Source organism: Struthio camelus, chromosome 1 (genome assembly GCF_040807025.1).
Source record: "Struthio camelus isolate bStrCam1 chromosome 1, bStrCam1.hap1, whole genome shotgun sequence".
Taxonomy (NCBI): Eukaryota; Metazoa; Chordata; class Aves; order Struthioniformes; family Struthionidae; genus Struthio; species Struthio camelus.
In genome coordinates, this window is record NC_090942.1 from 164,806,173 (window position 1) to 164,823,101 (window position 16,929).

The 16,929-nt window shown below is 35.5% G+C and overlaps 1 protein-coding gene across 11 annotated transcripts in view; it reads left to right on the forward strand.

The window, feature by feature from the left end:
• Window positions 1–16,929, forward strand: part of DOCK9 (dedicator of cytokinesis 9) — a 136,463-nt gene that overhangs the window by 106,914 nt on the left and 12,620 nt on the right. For all 11 annotated transcript variants that reach the window (XM_068928500.1, XM_068928520.1, XM_068928527.1 and 8 more), the window contains exons 39-45: window positions 3,222–3,337; window positions 5,402–5,539; window positions 5,855–6,037; window positions 6,694–6,807; window positions 6,944–7,159; window positions 8,874–8,931; window positions 10,244–10,350. In XM_068928500.1, coding sequence (XP_068784601.1) covers window positions 3,222–3,337; window positions 5,402–5,539; window positions 5,855–6,037; window positions 6,694–6,807; window positions 6,944–7,159; window positions 8,874–8,931; window positions 10,244–10,350 — 932 coding nt within the window. The remainder of the gene's footprint in view (window positions 1–3,221; window positions 3,338–5,401; window positions 5,540–5,854; window positions 6,038–6,693; window positions 6,808–6,943; window positions 7,160–8,873; window positions 8,932–10,243; window positions 10,351–16,929) is intronic.

Below are 16,929 nucleotides of genomic sequence, written 5' to 3' on the forward strand. Positions count from 1 at the left end.
AGAATTATGTGTAGTAAAGTTATTATGCCAGTTAACTATATATATGTTCCCTATACTCATGCTTTTTTTTTTCCCAAAGCATACTTTACTGTCCATTACAGGTACTTAAAGCCTTTTAACTCATTATCTATAATATAAAACAACAGTTGACCTAGCTGCATAAGACTTACCACGTAGTCTAGTGGAAAAATGAAAAAGTTTTTTCTATGTTGTAAATGCATTCTCTCACCTTTTTTAATAAAAATGCAAATTTTTAAATTTAAAATATGAGAAAACTGTATAGCAGTCATGTGAGCAGCAGTGTTACTGCTGTATCATACTTATTTCTACATGTTTTTTAATACACAAAAGAAGGCTTTAATACTATCTGACTATGTATTCAGTATGATGAAATACTCTTACTATAGGAAGATTTCTTTTCTTTTCTTTTTTTTTTTAATTATCAGGAAAATAATTGACTGTTTCTGGGCCCTGTAGGCAGAGAGATTTCTTATTTCCAGAGCTTAGCAAAGTTCACTGAATTTAGAAACTGTGAGCTAAAGAGTTTTAATGAATGCATGCCTATGTTAAAAAGATACTGTCGGTTCTTTTCCATTTGGTTTGAATGAGATTATCAAGGAAGGTATCTCAGATAACTTTTAATAAAGTGATACTAGTTTTTTAATGTTGGATATCCTAAAGAGTATAAGGATATTACACCTTATATTGGCCATGGTTTTATCAGGTGAAAATAAGTTGCTATAAAAGCCACGTGAAACGTGAAATTCGTTTTTTTTTTTAATTCGATTCTTGTTCTTGCCTGACATTCATTTTGTGTAGTAGTCAGTCTGTGTCATGTATCCAAGATAGTGTTCAGAACCCTAATAAATCTTTCAGCTATCTTGTATAGGAAACATACAGTAAGGATATACCTGATGAAAGTAGTTGTTCTGCTTGTTCTTATAATCGTGTTCCTTTGGCAAGACAGTTGTCTATATACAGTCTAAAATACTTCACATTTTTGAAGCATTTCAATGCAGGCAAGCAAGAAGTTAGGGGATGTCGGGGATGGAGGAGGGGAGGAAGCTCGGCTGAATACACAGCAATGCACAAACATACTGAAATACAAGAGACATAGCCTGATCTGTAATAGCACTATACAGTTATTGTCCTTCATTAGAGATGATCCCATTTTTGACAGTTTTTAGATGTTCTTAAATCTAGTTACTCTACATTAGTGTGAATTTATGGATTCATATCAAAACATGTGCATATCTAGGCAGATGCCAATATTAAATGTGAAAATTGTAGTTCCACAGTTACTTGTTAAATTACATGTGAAAAATAGATATCGAGTGCGTTAATATTGTATTCCTCATGTAAAACTATTTCTAAAACTATAGCAGTTTCAAACAAGTTTAAATTTTAGCATATATTTGAAAAATCACTGCTAAATCAATCTTTTAACTCAGCCCAGATGAGATTTCCTTTAAGTTTATATCTTGCCCAAACGTTCTGTCTCTCTCTAATAATAAAGCAGAGTAAACAGACAGTGGCCTGTTTGGTTGGTTGTTTTTAATTATTTATGGAAAGAACACAATTGTAACTGTTTGGAATTCTGTCTGTTGGCCACAGCCTTTATTTAGGAATTATAATAAAACTTGCACCATTCTTCACATCTGAAAGTCTTTTTTTTTTCTGGAAGAGCAAACAAATTATTTCTGTAAATAAATTTTCCCCTGTCCTTGATTCTTTTTTCCTACTGGTCAGCATCTCTTGATATTTTCAGTTGTGTCAAAACCTCAGGCTAACTTAAGGATTTCTAGTCACCCAAAGGTGACTGCTTTGAAAAAGGATTGTTCTTTGAATTCCTTTAAGGAAAGAACACTTTTACTTAGAGAAAAAGTATATGAAAATTACCAGCAAATGGCTGTTGTGTTAAAACTTGTTCCCAAATGCGGCTTGTTCCTTTCTGTCATTGTAAAGGTGAAGGAAGTAACTGGATTGCAGCTATAAAAAAAAAAAGTATGTGGGAGGAGGGAGAGGTGGAAGCAGAGAGAATGTAAAAGGTGATATGAAAGAGGCGTGTACTTCCTGACAGAAAGCATCTCTAAATCCACAGAAACTGGTGATTATTTTAGCTCCTTTCTAGTGTCTGGGAGAGCTGTAAAGGAGGCAGAAGATTCACACTAGTGAATCTTCTACAGATCTTTTTTCCTACATTATAGCTTTTTTATTTGCTTGCCTTGATCTTGGACTTCATATTTCAGTTCTTAGAGACAGATTCCAGAACATGACTCTTTTTAAGCCACATATTGCACTAGGTCTGCTTAGTCTGGATCAGGGAGGAAAAAAATCTGTGAAAGAAACAGGTATGCATGCGTAGCTCAGACTGGGAAGCAGAGACTGTGCAGAAAAAAGCTGCCAGGTGTCAATTTAAAAAGAACATACTTTCTTCTGTCCTTTTCTTAGCCTCAAAAGTTTATGCTATGCTTTTCATTGCTTTAGCGATGCTAAGTTGACTGTAAATCTAATGTGTCGATATGATCTGGACTACGTTTGTGTAAAGCGACCAGGTCACATTTGACAATCTGTTTCTAAAAGTTCAATGTCAGGGAACATAAACAATATATCATACTTCAGCATTAGTTATGATATGTTTTTTAGATTGATTAAATGCAATATGGTACTAAAAGCAATCAAATATTTTGATCAAATATGGAGCTACTTCTTGGTATTGCTACAGATCAGAACTACTTATTTGGGTCTTCAGCTGCATTCTCATAAGGACGTGATTGTATTCTTTCAATTCTTAGTGTCTTATACTTTTATAATGATTGATTTTTGAGATCAGTACGTTTTACCAGTACGTATTTTCAGCTGTAACTCCATCCTACTGTAGTACTTATGTTAGGATAGGTACATGGATATAGATATATACATACATATGAAATATCAGGCACTTAAGATTTTCATTGCTGTTTAGTGCTTCGATTGTTAACATTTTTCTCTATACTTGATATATTTTATAATCTTGTGTAAATTTGCTAGAATAATTGTGTATGTGCACATATTTGAAAAGTATTTAAAACACATATAGAATGTTGTTTTATATTGAATATAAACTTTTGTCAAGCTTTTTCCTTTTTGTTAAACTATCCCTAGTACAGCAAGACTTTTGCAAATGAGAAATGTTGAAGTGAGTATATCAAGCACTTATACTTCCTTTGAAATTTCTGTAGGCTATGGCCATTCAGATGCAGATGTTCTTCACCAGTCTTTACTTGAAGCAAATATTGCCACTGAAGTTTGCCTTACAATTCTGGATACTTTATCATTATTCACAATGGCTTTTAAGGTTTGTCCTTGACTTGATGTTGACATGTCCCGTAATTATCTTTCAGAAAAATTACTCCAAAAAATATTTTTAAATTTATGTTTTGTATTGTAGAGTAGTATAACATTGCATTTTTAGTATTGTGTTTCACTTTTAATGCAAATATTTCATGGTTGTATCATGTAATAGCTGATAACGTGTCAAAGCAAAATGTTTTGTCTTCAGATATATGTTGCACACAGACACGCCTCTTTCATAGAAAGATGCAAGAATATTCTCTAGAAGATCCTATATCTGAGTCATGCAATTGGTAAACTTAAATAAGGATTAAATCCATTTATTTTAAATAGTGAATGTTCTTAATTTATATGCCTGAACAGTAACAGTAAAGCTGAATACAGTATGAAAGACTCCTTATGGAGCAACAGTAATCTCTTTCCTCGTCGTAGCTCTTTCTAAAAACATTTCCAGAAGCCTTAGTGTCTAGTTAATATTAGTGATATAATTATCTTTTAAAGGCACTTTGGTGTGATAGATGTATTGTATGGCAAGATTGTAGGTTATATTTGGACACTGTCAGGTATTTATATTGGACTTGGCCTCTTTTTACATGAAGCTACTTTTTAATTAGGGCAGCATTAGTTTGTGTGTGTTGCTTGTCTGTAACTTTAATTTTTCCTCTTTTTAGTTGTATCAGTGGCTATAGCTTTCCTGTGGAATCTTTTTCTAGCAGTGCCCTGTAGATCCTTTGATACCCCTCCTATTTGTTTTTTTCAGCATTCCCAAACATTGTCAGTGAAGCTATAAAAAGCAGGAATGATAGACCTATCTCATATTTCCCATAATGATATCAGTGGATCTCTTTGGATCCAGGTCCTTATTTGGAAATTAGAATTTAGTTCTTGTCTTTAATGTAGTTAAAGAAAATTTAGCTTATTTATAACATTCTTTTTATTGGTAGCTTACGGCCAGTTCTGTCCATAGGCTCAATGACAGATTAAAAAATGAAGATAGTTAGTTTTAAAAAGTAAGAGCAGTGAACACGAATCTTCTAGGTAGCAGCTGCCTATCACACGTGGGATGACAGTCCGTCAAGGTTATCTATCTGTAGCATGTTCAGAAGGGAGGTAGTGTACCGGAGTAGTGTGCAAGATCCAAACAAGACAGGCAGGAGGATCAGGAGCTTATATTCAACTACACTGAAACACATAGAAGACCTATCTGCTTCCTTTGGGCATAATCAGCATGTTACATAGAAGGCCAGTTTTCAGTGTGGCTTTTAACATAGCACCTCCTTTTTCACTTTTTTTAACAGTGAGGGCACCTGAAATGTTGAGGACTTTGCTGAAACTCAGTAGCCTTTCTTCTGCATCTTCCTAGCTAGAAAAGGAGATGTCTACAGCTAGACATCTCTACCATATTTGAGAGAACTTGAGGCATACTACAAGAGCCCAAGTCTGTTTTAGGCCTCAAGTACTTACTTTAACAATTTTTAAAAGATTATTTGAGTTAATATTTATTTAAAGTTTATTTGATATAGTACCTTTGGTTCTTGATGTAGATAAAACTCTGAAAAGTAATCAATATCTTCATCCTTAAGAGCTTTTTCAGTTTCAATTTTAGGACAGAAAGGACGATGGTGAGTAGGTGAGGTTGGAGTTTTTTGGGTGGGGTGGTGAGAGCATTGTAAGAGGTATTGCTATGAGCAAATTCCACTGTCTTAGCTGCTAAAGTCATCATAACTAATGTGTGTTAATACTTTGAGCATATCAAAGAATTCTCAAAGAACAGCTAATAGTTACTGATTTAATTAACAGCTGTTAAAAATCTGCTATCGTTGTTTTATAAGTCCACACTTATAAAGCCAACGCTTTCCTTATAGAGCAGGGTTAAAGAAACATTAGAAATATCTGATTAAAATTCAGATTTGCTTGCGTTATTAAACATTGTGGTATTATTATGCAGATTGTTTTTAATTTCTTGCTTATTTGAAGCAAAAACATTTTGGATGATCTGTGTATGTTTTTAGAGTACTATAAATGTATTGCAATACAAAACTTCTAAACTCTCGCTATCAATTTAAAGAATCAACTAGTGGCTGATCATGGGCATAATCCACTGATGAAAAAGGTATTTGATGTATACCTCTGCTTCCTTCAAAAGAACCAGTCAGAAACAGCATTGAAAAATGTCTTCATAGCTTTAAGGGCACTTATTTTTAAGGTAAGAGGTTCTATAATAGTTAATCTTCAGTTATTTATCTGCTTCTTTAGTTAACAATATACTCCATAAAAGTTTAAGAACTAAAATCCCAAACTGAATTTGATGAGTAAAGACTATCATGATCCCAAAACAGCATGGGATGATCATTCTTTGAATTGCTATGAAAATCATTTTGTGTTGTGAACTACAATAACTGTTTGGATTTTTTTTTCTGTTGTTTGGAAACATTAATATGTATTTTTCTTGACACGTTTATTTTATCAAGAACTGAAGGTAGCTTTAATGGGTAACTTTTCTCTTCTGTTTTTTCCTCAGTTTCCTTCTACGTTTTATGAAGGTAGAGCTGATATGTGTTCTGCGTTGTGCTATGAAATTCTTAAATATTGTAACTCCAAACTGAGTTCAATTCGTACTGAAGCTTCACAGTTACTTTACTTCTTGATGAGAAATAATTTTGATTACACAGGGAAGAAGTCTTTTGTTAGGACACATCTACAAGTTAGTATGCTTTATTTTTCTTTCTTTCGTGTTTTCAAATGTTGGGTTGCCTATGCTACTTGTAGATGTGCAGTTGCATACTAGTGTGCAAAGTCCTGTCAAATAGAGACATAAGAAAGATGATTTTGGATTCAGGCAAGGCCAGTACTATGGCCTTGTTCAGAAGATGGCAATAGAAGTATGTTCATTACATGAAAATAGAAACAACTGAATCACGCTGCATTTTCTAGGAAATACAACTTTTTATTGGTGAGCAGCAAGTTTTCTGTTTTATAGATGTTACTTTGTGAAATAGCATACCTTGTTATGTCAGAGGAAGAAAGAAATGCAGCAGCAAGCACCTAAAGATCTTCAGCAAAACAGAAATTCGTATAGAAGTTGTGTATTTTGACAGAGGTTATTACTTTACAACCTCTGGCTAGTTCATGTAAGCAGTCATTTTTTAGGCCAGAGGATGCTTGTGATAATTTGCACAGACTGGTTTCTCATAAAATTACCTATGTTATACAAGTAATTTTTGAAAGAATTCTATCAAATATACTTTAACTTCACGAAATAGTCTTTTGATTAAAAGGAACAAAGCTTCTTTCATAATTGCTTACATTTCTGGGGTATTTCATGAAATGTGCGCTAACAAGATGTTTGTTTCTGTCAAGGTTATTATTTCAGTAAGCCAGTTAATTGCTGATGTTGTTGGAATTGGAGGAACTAGATTTCAGCAGTCCCTTTCTATCATCAATAATTGTGCCAATAGCGACAGAATTATCAAGGTCTGTTTTTAGTCTTCTTTTCATACTATGGAAAGGCTGCTTGAAAACTGTTTCATAGTGTCCTTTGAAATTGTTTCAACTTTATTATGCAAAGAATAGAAAAAGAAAATAGTTACTTAACTTTTCCTTGTTTTAGCATACTACATTCCCTTCTGATGTTAAGGATTTAACAAAACGGATTCGTACGGTACTGATGGCTACAGCTCAGATGAAGGAGCATGAGAATGATCCAGAAATGCTTGTGGACCTGCAGTATAGTTTGGCAAAGTCTTATGCTAGCACACCTGAACTAAGGAAGACATGGTTAGACAGCATGGCAAGGATTCATGTTAAAAATGGGGATCTTTCAGAGGTAAGTGAATACAATTGAACTATATTAGCTGAAATTTAAAAATACTGTGGGTAGTTATTAGTGTGTAATACTGTAAGTTTTTTCTAATTATGTTACTAAATTTTTATTTGTTAGTAGGATCAACTTCAATGGCAAGGTTTTTATGCTGCCCAAATACATCTGTAAGTCATTCCTGATCATTAATGTAAGAGATATGTTTAACTATTATAGCTGATATACAGCTATGACAGGAATCCTAAATGGAAACAGTGGAAGAGGCAGACCTATTTAAAAATAACCCTCAGTTATCAATTGCTAAAACGCTTAAAAAAAACACTCCTTACGTTTCCCTCCAGTTAGCTTTGCAGAGTTAGTTTAAATGATTCTACTTCATACTGCTTACCAATACAAAAAAAAAAAAAGTACTTAAAATTATGAATAGCTTTCTCTTTTTCAACAATAAAATAGCTATCTGATTTCACCATATTGTTAAAATATTTCTTCCTAGCAAAAGGGAGAGATGGGAGTGGGGATTTTTATCTTGATCAAATGTAAGTATTTTTATCAGCATAAAGAATGAATTTAGGCGGTTCTTGGAAGTTTGTTCCATCTGAGAGCAAATCATGCTGCATCACATCACTGAATGTCATAAACGTGTCTGTTAAACTTAGCGTCATGTGAATCAATATCTGCAAGAGATACTATCTGCTACCTTCCTTATTCATATCGTAGTACTGTAATTCCTTTTTTTATATGGTAGCAATGCAGAGGGAGTATAGAATACTTCATCTGTTATCAGCTTGTGTTTTGAAAGAAACGTCTCCTTTTTTTGCTAGGTGCAGATTCTACTCTCTCAGAAGACAAGTTCTTTTGGTACTTTTTCAAGTCTATTTAATTTTTGGTTTAAAAAAAAAAAAGGATCTTTGACTATATGGCTAAATAAGGACCTCTGTAGATCACTTAGTCCGCCCCCATATAAAGGATGAATTAGAGACAATTTTGTATAAATACTTAGGTTTTACCTTCAGCTCCATACATAAACTATTCCATTGCAAATCAATAACAGTTAGAAAAACCCTTTGCTATTCAGCACAAATCATTTTTGTAAGAGGAATCTTGCATCGTTTTTTGTCCTTCCTATGGAGAAAAGTGATCATTTTCTACTTCTCAAAAGCATTTCAAATACTTGAAGATTCCTCTGCCTTTCTTTTTGTCTTCTGTTTTCCAGACTGCACCAACTAAATTCCTTCAAATTCTGCATATAGGTTAAAACTCTGCTTTTGCTCCTCTCAAATGGTCTATCTCCATTTTTTCTACTTTTTTTCTTGATCTGGGGCAAAAAAACAGACCAAGCGAGTTAGCAGAAGCACCATCAATATTTAGTAGAATTATTATGTCTTTTGTTTCACATGGTACAATACATCCCAGAGAGTTGCGTGTTTTCCCTATAGAATGACATTATTAACTTCTAATTTGTAATCCATGGTCACTCTCAGACTGTGTTCTGCTATCCCTGCTACTCAGTGCTCTGGTGGGAGAAAGTGGCCGTGCACAGTTAGTTTTGCGTAAATGAAGTGGAGAATTCTTAACCCGTTGTAGGACATCTTCTGCAAAGCAGCAAAAAAGGAAAACATAAGAAAGTATCTCAGGACTAGGGCTCTTATGTACCTTAAGTTGTTTTTAGTAGTTCCGTTATAACTGTAATTTCTAACATTTGTTACAATTTCTGTTTTAGGCAGCAATGTGCTACGTCCATGTAGCAGCACTGGTTGCAGAATATCTCACACGGAAAGGTATGATTTTGAAATCTTACTTCACTGCTTGTATCTTTTATTTTAGTCAAGTAAATACCAATAGCAGTAATTGGCTTGCCTGAGGAAGATGTAGGCAGAAGTATTCACCAAGGAAAACATTCTGACTTAATTGGAATGTGTATTCACATACTTAACAGCATACTTATATATTTCAGTGGAAACATTTCAGATGAAGGTAAAGCAAAATTTCTGGGAAAGTAAAAATTTGCACTTTACACCACCATTGCCAGCAGTTGAAGCTAGACGCTTTCTAACCAACCTCATCATAGTCATTCTTGCTCACCTAACAGCCTCTCACTGAATGTTAGGAAATCTGACCTTGCCTGAGAAGTTGAAATAAATTCATGGAAGTCTTTGGATGCTGAGTCAGTTATAAAAATGCTCAGAATGCTTCACCTGTCTTGCTGTTCTGTGCCAGCAGCTATCTTCAGAAAAAGATTTGTGATGAGCCTTGGTACAGTTTTAGACTGAATCACAGTGAAGCTGAAATTATTGGAGCGGGGAAGGTGGGAAGGGAAAGACAGTTTACATACTAAATGTGTGCCCCACAACAGGCACGAAAAGAACAGAGACAGGATATCTTGTAGACCTATGCCTTTGCTTCATTTTCAGCTGTCATATAAAGGTAAAGCTAAAGTGTTCTGTGGACGTAAATGTTTCAGAGCAAGTCTGCCTACAAAACACTAACTCAGCGTCATAATCGATCTAAACAGATTTGTGGAAGTTTCTTCTGGAGATCTATTTTTCTTTGATAAAAACCATATAATCTTCTCTTTTCTCATATACCTAACTGGTAACTTTAAAACTTAATCCTATAGATAGAGACATGGTAGAAAACTGAGCTGCTGTGTCTAAGTTGTTGTATCTTCTTCCACATCCAATAACAAGTACCTGGTAACTAGTGAGAATCTGCATAATCTGTGATTCCTTTGGGTGACCTGCTGTTTTCTTCTACTGCCATGTAAGAAATTATTTCTCCTCAGTAACACAGAGGGTTAAACTTCTTCCTGTGGTATTTCCAGGGACATAACAAAACCAACCAGAGAGAGTCCAGATATTAGCATCTGGGGGCTTTCTAAAGCCTATTTATATTTCAATAATAATGTGAGCTCTAGGGTTTTAATCACCCAGTGGGAGTCTGGAGGTTTTTTTTTTAGTGGCTTGGTGGTAAGTACGTTTAAGTGTCTTCTGCCCCATCTAGCATCACAAAATGGTCTAACGTCTTACTGGTGGACAAAATTATTTTGCTGATATTGAGTTAAATATGTACGTTTTTCTTTTTCAAACATAGGAATGTTTAGGCAAGGTTGTACTGCTTTCAGAGTAATCACACCTAATATAGATGAAGAGGCTTCCATGATGGAGGATGTTGGAATGCAAGACGTTCACTTCAATGAAGTAGGTAAACATAGGAATGTTAGAATGGATGCCCATTAAAAAGGGCTGTCTATTTTTCCAAGTTTTCTGTTTCACTCTTGAGGCCAACTAATATGACATGTAATATCAGTGTTTGTTTAGCCACTATTCTTATCTTAATACAGAAATTAAAAAGATCTGTGAACTATTTTTCTGTTACGGTTGACTTTGTATATGGTGAAGGTGTATGGCAGCTTGACTATGCAAACTGAGTCTATATTAACAGATTTAGTAAGAATACATGAAAGATTTAGTGGTGTAAGTCTGGGTCTAGGTTTAGAGATTCCTGTGTTTTACTCCTAAGCTCTGGTACTACTTTGCTGTATAGTTTTAAGATAAATTCTTGACCTGCCTTTTTATGGGAAGGCGTCAGAATTACTTGAAAAGAAAAACATAATGCTTTTCATTTCCAAAGGTACCCAGTAACAGATTGCTTTATTGATTTTAATGTGCTATATTCCTAAAAGTTCTGATTTTTCTGATTCAGCATGGAGGGTAGCATGTTTCTGAAAGCAAAATGCAAGCTGCTGTGAATGAGCCAAGAGTTGTTTTTTTTCCTGACTACTGTCAATGGAACTCTTGTTGGAAACTCTTGTCAGCATATACCTGTACTGCTCAAAGTGTTTATCAGAGCTAAATTCTTTGTATTTTTTTTAGTGGAATGTCTTTATTCTTTTTATGATTATGTGTGCATCTACTCCCTGCAAAAAGAACATACTGCTTTTTCTGAGTCACTGAACCCTGCCCAAATTTATTTCCATCTCTCAGTATTTCCATGCAATGGAAGTAAGCCAAGAGTGAAATTACAAGCCTGTGAAGTTTTCAAAGGGATTAAACCTTGCCAAATTTCATTTTGCCCTGCATGCAACCTGTGTAAACTTCCCCATATATAAGACTAACTGGTTAAATATTGAAAAAAGTTACTATTTTTCAAATAACTTGTTATACTTCATCCTAGGAAGAACAGTAATAGGAAAGAACTGTTTGTTTTTTAATAGGCTAAAAATGATGGATAAATCAAAATGACTGGTAGCTTAGAGAAGTACTTCAAAACATGTATTGTAGTTGCTTCATGAATAGGAATATATTCAAAAGTAGACAGTTTCAAGTAGAGAGTTTCCGCAATATATGCTTATGTAAGAGAAACTGTATTGATCTAAGAAAAAAACTTTATGGATTCAAATTGGATCAAGTGGGTAGAGAAACAGGCAAGTAGAAACATATCCCTCAAGCTGCGCTTTACTGCTACCGAGCAGAATGATGCTCCGATGGCAATTCTTCCTGTGTGTGTTAACGTGAGAATCATGTAGAAATTCTTTCTTAAAACTTGGGATTTTCCTTACTGCTAGTCACTTCAGAGTTAAATCCCCCAAACAATAATTACAGGTATTTTAGAGGGGTGATTTCTCTCCATATTTCTAAAAGGGATACAACCTGATTTATATTCTCTGTATAATGTCTTCCTAATTTAAGTGAAGTCTATCTTAAGTCAAGACTCTTTGTAATTTCTCATTTAAAAAAATTACTTCTCAGGCAAGGATTACAGTGACTCATTTCCTAAACTAGCCAGTCTAAAAACAAAGCTTTGTTTTGCTTTTTCGTGAAGTTATTCTGTGCATTTTGTTAAAGCTGTTGCTTACCCAAACAGCCTATTCTGCAGTGTAGGGCTAATTCTTTTTGCAGAATTAAGATCTCCTGAGTGTCAGAGATTACATGGCAAAAGCCTGGAACCAGGAATCCTTTCCATACCAATGTTCGCTCTAAGCGGTCCATCTCCGAGTGATCTGAACTGTAGCCAACAGACCTGTTTCAGGTGCCAGATTCTACACAGAACAACGCTTGGAAACAAGTTAAATCAGATTTTGTCTTTTTCCAAAATATAACCGCCAAAATACATTTTCACTGCAGATATTAAGTCAATATCTACCTCCTTATTTAAATGTTTTTTCCTGTCTCTTGTTAGCTGTGACTTTCCATGAGAGGAGTTATCCTAATTTGCAAATCTATAAATGAAAGTGCTGCTTCACAGCACTTCCTACAAAAAGTGGAGACTCCTACAAAAAGGAGGCTATTTTGTAAACCTTCAATCTTCCCACAGGAAAACTAATTTAGACTCTCAGATGCCAGAAAATCATCCTATCTTCTATTTCTATATTCTAGCTATGCAATAAAAACTATAGCACAATTCAAAACAGGAAGAGTGATTTTTTTTTTTCTGGTAAAACAGAAACAATAAAATTCAAAATGCTTGTTTCTTCATTCTGTATATATGAATGCCAAGGTCAGATAAACTTGTAGTACAATATTGCTCAGGGGAAGTGTTTCCATAGCCAGAAAACATGTGCAAATAATACAATTTGAACATTCTTAGATGTATAACTTTGTCTTGGACAAGATTTTCTTTTCTAGTGATTTCATAGGTTAAAAGAAACTGCAATTAGACTTTCATTCATCTGTCCAAATATATGCGCTGTAACTAGAATCTTGAGTGAGATCATCTGTCATTTATCTTGCTTTTTCTTCTTTTGAACAATTTCTCAGATTCAAGAGGATTAAGGGAAGAATTTATAAAAAGCCAGAGTGTTTGCATGTCCCCTAGTTCTTTCTGATCGGAAAAGAATTATTTCATATTCGGTCATTAATAAGTTTCTTCAACAGACAGGAAAGAGTGTATCTTGTACTTAAACAGATGAGCATAAGTGCAGGCTATTTATCAAGCAATCAGTCCCAGTACAAAGGGAGGCAGTCCAGTCTTAAATTAGTGAATGCCTTAAGGGTAGGGTGGGGGAGAGAATAAGCATAATCTTTGCTCTCTCTAGAAAAGAGATCATGTAACAATGTACTTCTTTATGGAAGCTGAGGGTCTTAGCACGCAAAGAGACAGGCGGCTTGAAGTGTTGACTAGTTGATGGGCGAGTTGTGGTGCCATCTGCCGGAAGCTGTCGTTAATGCCGCTGGTGGGTTTTGGTGATTAGGGCAGTGGGTAGGGTCAGACACTGCCCTTGCATGAAAATGCTGCTGAGATGCTTGCTTGCAGTTATGTAAAACTAGTGAGTGAAAATATTATTTGCCATGATATCCTGTGACAGTTGCTAGTAAGGATAGAATGATCTTTGGAAAGAATTTTTTTTTCTTCTAATTCTTGTTTTGTGCTATAAGCAGACAATTTAAGAATGTTTTTAGAAGAATGAGTATGTGCTTTAGAGAAGGCATGTATATCACAGCACGATTGTTCTACGATGATATCTGCAGAATGAAAAGATACTGGCATTATATCAGTGCTCTTAAAAGTGATCAATATACAGTGTAATTCAATATATTAGTGTATTTTAAGAAAAACAGAAGCGGGTACCTACCCAAACATACAAGATCCTTTAAGTCTGGTGGTAGACTGGTATTCTTCAGGGGTTGATACTCACCCTGATTTGTTCAACGTCTTCATCAGCAACCCTGGTCATGGGGTAGAGTGTGCCGTCAGCAAGGTTGTGGATGAGAGACCAAATGGAGGGGGAATGGGATATGCTGGAGGGCAGAGCTGCCATTCACAGGACCTCAGACAGAAGAACTGGATGACAGAAATCTCATAAATGCAAAGTCCTACACCTTGGAAGAAGTCGCCCAGTGCATCAGTGCTGGCTGGGAGCTGACTAGCGGAGCAGCAGCTGTGCAAAGAAAGCAAATTGACAGCAAGTCGAACGAGAATCAGTGGTGCAGCCTTTGTGGCAATAAAGGCCAGCTGCATGCTGGCTTGTATTAGCAAGTGTAGTTGACAAGTCGAGGGAAGTGTTTTTTCCTTTTCTACTTGGCGTTTGTGAAGCCCCATCTGGAATCCTGTGCCAAGCATTTCCCCCCTCCTAGTCAAGAGCAATATCAACACACTGGAAAAAGTCCAGCTACTGAGCTGGTTGGGGCGGAGCCAGACTCTTATTAGAGGTGCATAGTGAAAGAACAAGAGGTTATACTCACAAGTTGCAGGGGAAATTCAGATTGGACATATGGGAAAAATTCTTCCCCGTGAGGATGGTTAAGCACTGAGACAGGTTGTTCAGAAAGGTGGTGGAATCTCCATCCCTTGAGATTTTCAAAACGCAGCAAGCCGAAGCCCTGAGCAACCGGATCTAACTTTGGAGGTAACCCTTTTTTAGTGAGAGGTTGGCCTAGATTACCTGGAGAGGTGCCTTCCAACCTAAATTATTTCATGATTCTAGTTATAATCTATTTATTCTGTAAATGGGTTGAAATTCCTATATATATTGTAGCTCTGTGCTATGTATCTGTTGTCCCTTCCTTTACTCAAGTGGAAATTCAGTTTTGCATTTTATTTTATAAAGGCTCAAAGCCTAGGAAAAATATGTCATACCCATTGGAACCAAATGTTCTTTATCTGTAATAATATTGTCAAGGTTAGAATAGGTAAAGGCTTAAAGAAGAATTGTGTTGGTTACAGTTCTGCAAGTGATCACCTGTGCTATATTGAGACGATAAACACTTTAGTCAGTACTTGAGCTTCATGATTGTAATTACACTTCTTGGCACACAGTAGAAAAAAGTTAAAAGTGCCAAAGTATTAAATATTTCTTATGCAAACATGTACTGTATTTTTTATATGCACAAAATGGTCTTAATTCTTCTTTTGTTGAGGCAGAGCACAGAATTCAGTTGGAGGGAAGCAAAGAAAGCTTTTTACACTGAAGGAAGGTTTTCCAACTACAAAAACTTTGAAAACAGAATACTGGTATTGCTGCAGAATACCTATTTGCACAATTAATTCTCATTTCTAAATGTAATAGTCTCATTTGTCAAGTGAAATAATAGTACAAATCAGAATGGTAGTATAGTTTCAGATTTAGTTGCTAAGTGAATAAGATGCAAGTGATCTGTAAGTAACATAGAGAAGGAATTCTTAAACCAGAATATTAATCTAAACAAAGCAAATTACTGAAAATGACTGACAAGTCTTACCATAATAACTTAGAGTTTTGAAAAAAATCTACTGAAATAGGTAGTCGGCAGTAGCTTTATGCTAATAGACCTTGTACATAAGGCAGTAATGTATTGATATCGTGCTTTTCTAACGATATTTCCTCAAATCTGTTCTCTAGGATCTATATTAAAACGGGCAACTCTAATGTTAAGTTGAAATTTTTCCTTTTCCCCTAACCTTGACGTTTATATCAGTGTGTCAGTATTTTGACATTCTTCTTGCATCTAGTAGAATTCATTCTAATGCTGACGTTGCTAAAAACAAGTATACTAAGAGCTGTTTCGGAATTTTTATACCAGTCTACATCAATCAAAGACTATTGTCTTTTAATTTTTTCTTTAAGCCTTTATTTTATTTCAAGTAACACAGCGATAATGAATTTTTGGCCAACAGCTGCCCTGCTTCTTACCAGGGCTCTTTCCTCTAACTCATCCTTCCTTTTGTTGCATTCTTTTCCCTCCTACCAGCTCTCCCATGTGCAGCCTTTGCTCTGTTTTTCTGTGTGCAAACAAAATTCTGCTGCTTTGCTGCATCTGGATGCCCTCTGGTGTCTGAAACAGGGCTTCTGGACAGCCCTTGTGGTCCAGCAGGGACATTGATCTTACAGTTACCACCAGCTTGTTGCTGAGGATGAAGATACTGGGGAGCTGGCAGCCCATAATGATTGGAGGAGAGATGATGTTTTGGGGTACATTGCAGCACTTGGACATGAACAGAATTTTTCAGTCGTCTTTTGCTCTCAGCCCTGTGCCAAAGGGAGGAGGCGAACGGGGAGGCCTTGAATCCCTTCCAAGGATGAAAGGAGTTATTCCCAGCTTTTGACTTCACCACTAGGCTACAGGGGTGGTACTAGGATGTCTCAAGAAGTAGAAATGTAACATCTCTCTCTTCTCAGCCTCAGGCTTGGATTCTAGGGGAGGTTCTTAGAGCTCCAGGCATGTTTGCAGAGGACTGCATGTATCTACATGTTAGGATATGTTGATGGGAAAGGACTTCTTCGTAGTGGTTCTGTCGCACTCTAAGCTGTGACCAAGTATAAGACAGTTTACTCATAGAAGCTGTATCCTGTTGCATATTGTGTGTACTGTTACATATTATAGTCTAGTTAAGGGATTTTTAGCCAAGTAGTTCTGAATTTATGAAAAAGATGAGAGGAACAATAATATTTGTTTTTTCTTTTTTTTCTTTGCTATGCTTATGACGTAAAACAAATTAAATTCTCAGCAAATGAAGAATTGTGACAAACTGAAAGAAGATACCTCATAATTATGATCTAATTGCTATAATGCAACCTGTATGTTTCTATTTAACTTTAAGCATAGTTTTTATTGAACCTTAAGCAACTATCTTTTTGCTAGAGGGATATTAGGATCAAGCTAAAACCAGCAAAGCCACGGTAGTTTCTTGCTTGTGACTCTTTTAGCCCTTCTAGATTTCTCAGCTTCTCTAAGTGTTGTTATGTGCCTTTTTCGTTTTGGACTAACTAGAAAATTCAACTGGCGTACCTTAATACTTGCTCTGAGTACAGATTTTGGGGTAGTGTATCTTGCTGTTATGTTGGTTATGTAATTTATTTG